General features: G+C 59.9%; 1 protein-coding gene across 1 annotated transcript in view; it reads left to right on the forward strand.

The window, feature by feature from the left end:
- The first annotated feature begins 1,613 nt into the window (after positions 1–1,613).
- Positions 1,614–2,332, forward strand: part of LOC107298096 (ras-related protein Rab-34-like) — a 13,026-nt gene continuing 12,307 nt past the window's right edge. The window contains exons 1-2 of the mRNA XM_029286452.1: positions 1,614–1,705; positions 1,985–2,076. Coding sequence (XP_029142285.1) covers positions 1,652–1,705; positions 1,985–2,076 — 146 coding nt within the window. The 5' untranslated portion in view covers positions 1,614–1,651. The remainder of the gene's footprint in view (positions 1,706–1,984; positions 2,077–2,332) is intronic.

The raw sequence follows: 2,332 nt of genomic DNA on the forward strand, positions 1-2,332 counted from the left end.
AGCCCCTCCAGGGACGATCAGCGCGCCCCCCACGGGCCCCGGGGAGGCTTCCTCGCCCGCCCCCTCTGGCAGGGGTCCCGGCAGAGCCCCCCCCTCCCCGTCTGGGCCAGCTGGCTCGTCTCAAGGCGGGACTCGGGGCCGTCCCGGGGCGTGGAAGGCGCGGGGGCCGAGCTCCGGGGGCGGGAGGAGCGTGGGGGGGGGAAGAGCGGGAGCTGCTCGGGGACGCGCCTCCCTCCCTCCCTCTCCGGCTCCGCCGTCCCGCCAGGAACGTTTGGATGCCCCGGGCGAGGTTCGGCGCTGCACCCACGGGCGTCTCCGCTCCGGCGGCCTGTTGCAGCCTGCGTGGAAGGAGGCCCCGGGGGGGGGCTGCCTGGCTCCGGGGCGCTGCTGCTGCTGACCCCCCCCCAACCCCAGCACCCCCTTTGTGGGCTGGGAAGAAGACCCGCCGCCCGAAGCGGGAGAAGCGAAGTAGCAAAAGTCCTTTCAGGGTGATTGGATCTGGTTTGCCAACTCGTCAAGTCCCGTTGGGTCCCGGAGGACCCTTAACCAGGGGAACGACCGGCCACCAGAAGTTGTGGGCGCTCCATCCCTGGAGGTTTTTAAGAAGAGGCTAGCAATCAGGCGTAGGCAACCTTGGCTCTTTTATGACTCGTGGACTTCAACTCCCAGAATTCCTGAGCCAGCGCAGCTGGCTCAGGAATTCTGGGAGTTGAAGTCCACGAGTCATAAAAGAGCCAAGGTTGCCTACCCCTGGGCTAGCTGGACAGCCGCTTGTCTGGGATGGGTATAGTTTCCTGCCACAACAGGGGATTGGACTAGAGGACCTCCAAGGTCCCTTCCCGACTTTTTTTATTCAGGTAGTCCTTACAACCACAATGGACCCCAAAATTAGTGTTGTTCAGGGAGACGTTTGTTAACTGAGTTTTGCCCCGTTTTACAACCTACCTCGAATCAATGCAGTTGTTAGATTTCGAAGCCGTTCTGGGAAAGGGGGCTGTGCCTCTGAGGGGGGGGCTGGAGCCCCTCCCATATTTTCTGCCATGTGGGACCCTCACAGGAGATGTTTCTCTGGAGGAGGGGCCAGTGGGGGACTGGGTAGTAGATGAAGGAAAACCAAACTGCTGGCTGGGAATTCTGGGACTTGAAGTCCACGAGTCTTAAAGTGGCTGAGGAATTCTGGGAGTTGAAGTCCATGAGTCTTTAAGTGACTGGGGAATTCTGGGAGTTGAAGTCCACGAGTCTTAATGTGGCTGAGGAATTCTGGGAGTTGAAGTCCATGAGTCTTTAAGTGACTGGGGAATTCTGGGACTTGAAGTCCATGAGTCTTTAAGTGGCTGGGGAATTCTGGGACTTGAAGTCCACGAGTCTTAAAGTGGCTGGGGAATTCTGGGACTTGAAGTCCACGAGTCCTAAAGTGGCTGGGGAATTCTGGGACTTGAAGTCCACGAGTCTTAATGTGGCTGAGGAATTCTGGGAGTTGAAGTCCACGAGTCTTAAAGTGGCTGAGGAATTCTGGGACTTGAAGTCCACGAGTCTTAAAAGTTGCCAAGGTTGGACACTGCAGGTTTAGCTCTTCAGTGTCCCCCATTTTTGTGCTCCCAGGTGGGAACCTCGGAGATCTGCGAAGACCCCTCCATCTGGGACCTCTGCAATGAACATCCTGGCCCCCGTGAGGAGGGACCGGGTCATTGGTGAGCTGCCCCAAGTAAGATGTGCGGCACCAAATTTGGGGGGGGGTCTCAGGGCTGGGGGACCTTGCATGCGCCCCCGTGATCAGCCTGTGCCAAATCTTGGGGTGCAGGACCGTTCTTGCCTGTGCGCCTTTGCTGTATTGCTCAAGGCCGTTGAAGGGAGCCTTGGTCTGGGTCTGCTCTGGCCCCCCTCCCACCCTGAGAGACCCCATGGCCGGGAGACTGCCTTCTCTGGGGCCAGGCACTCTGTTCATGGGCAGAGGCTCTGGGCTGATTGCCCCTCTGCCTTCCAGTGTTTCACCAAGGAGGCCGCTCTCCACAGCAGGACCTCCTTCCATCCCAAAGTGGTGGGCACGTGCCAGGCTCAACGGACGGGCACCGTGGGGTAAGTACCCTTAGGTGCCCCCCCCTTGGAAGGAGAGAGGGGGAGGGGGGCTGGGGGCTGCTGCAGAGCTTGAAAAAAGACAGGGGGAGTTGCAGGCTGGGCTGGTTCACTTTGAAGGGGGTTGATTTGCTTTGGGGGGGCTGCTGTCTTTGAGGGGGGCTGGTTCACTTTGAGGGGGGCCGTGAGCTGCTTCCTCTTCTCACTCCCCGAGCCCCCCTTCCGTGGAGGTCCAGGGGCCGGGTGGAGGGGTTTTGTA

The sequence above is a fragment of the Protobothrops mucrosquamatus genome, unplaced genomic scaffold (genome assembly GCF_001527695.2).
Source record: "Protobothrops mucrosquamatus isolate PMUCROS unplaced genomic scaffold, P.Mucros_1.0 scaffold3712, whole genome shotgun sequence".
NCBI lineage: Eukaryota > Metazoa > Chordata > Lepidosauria > Squamata > Viperidae > Protobothrops > Protobothrops mucrosquamatus.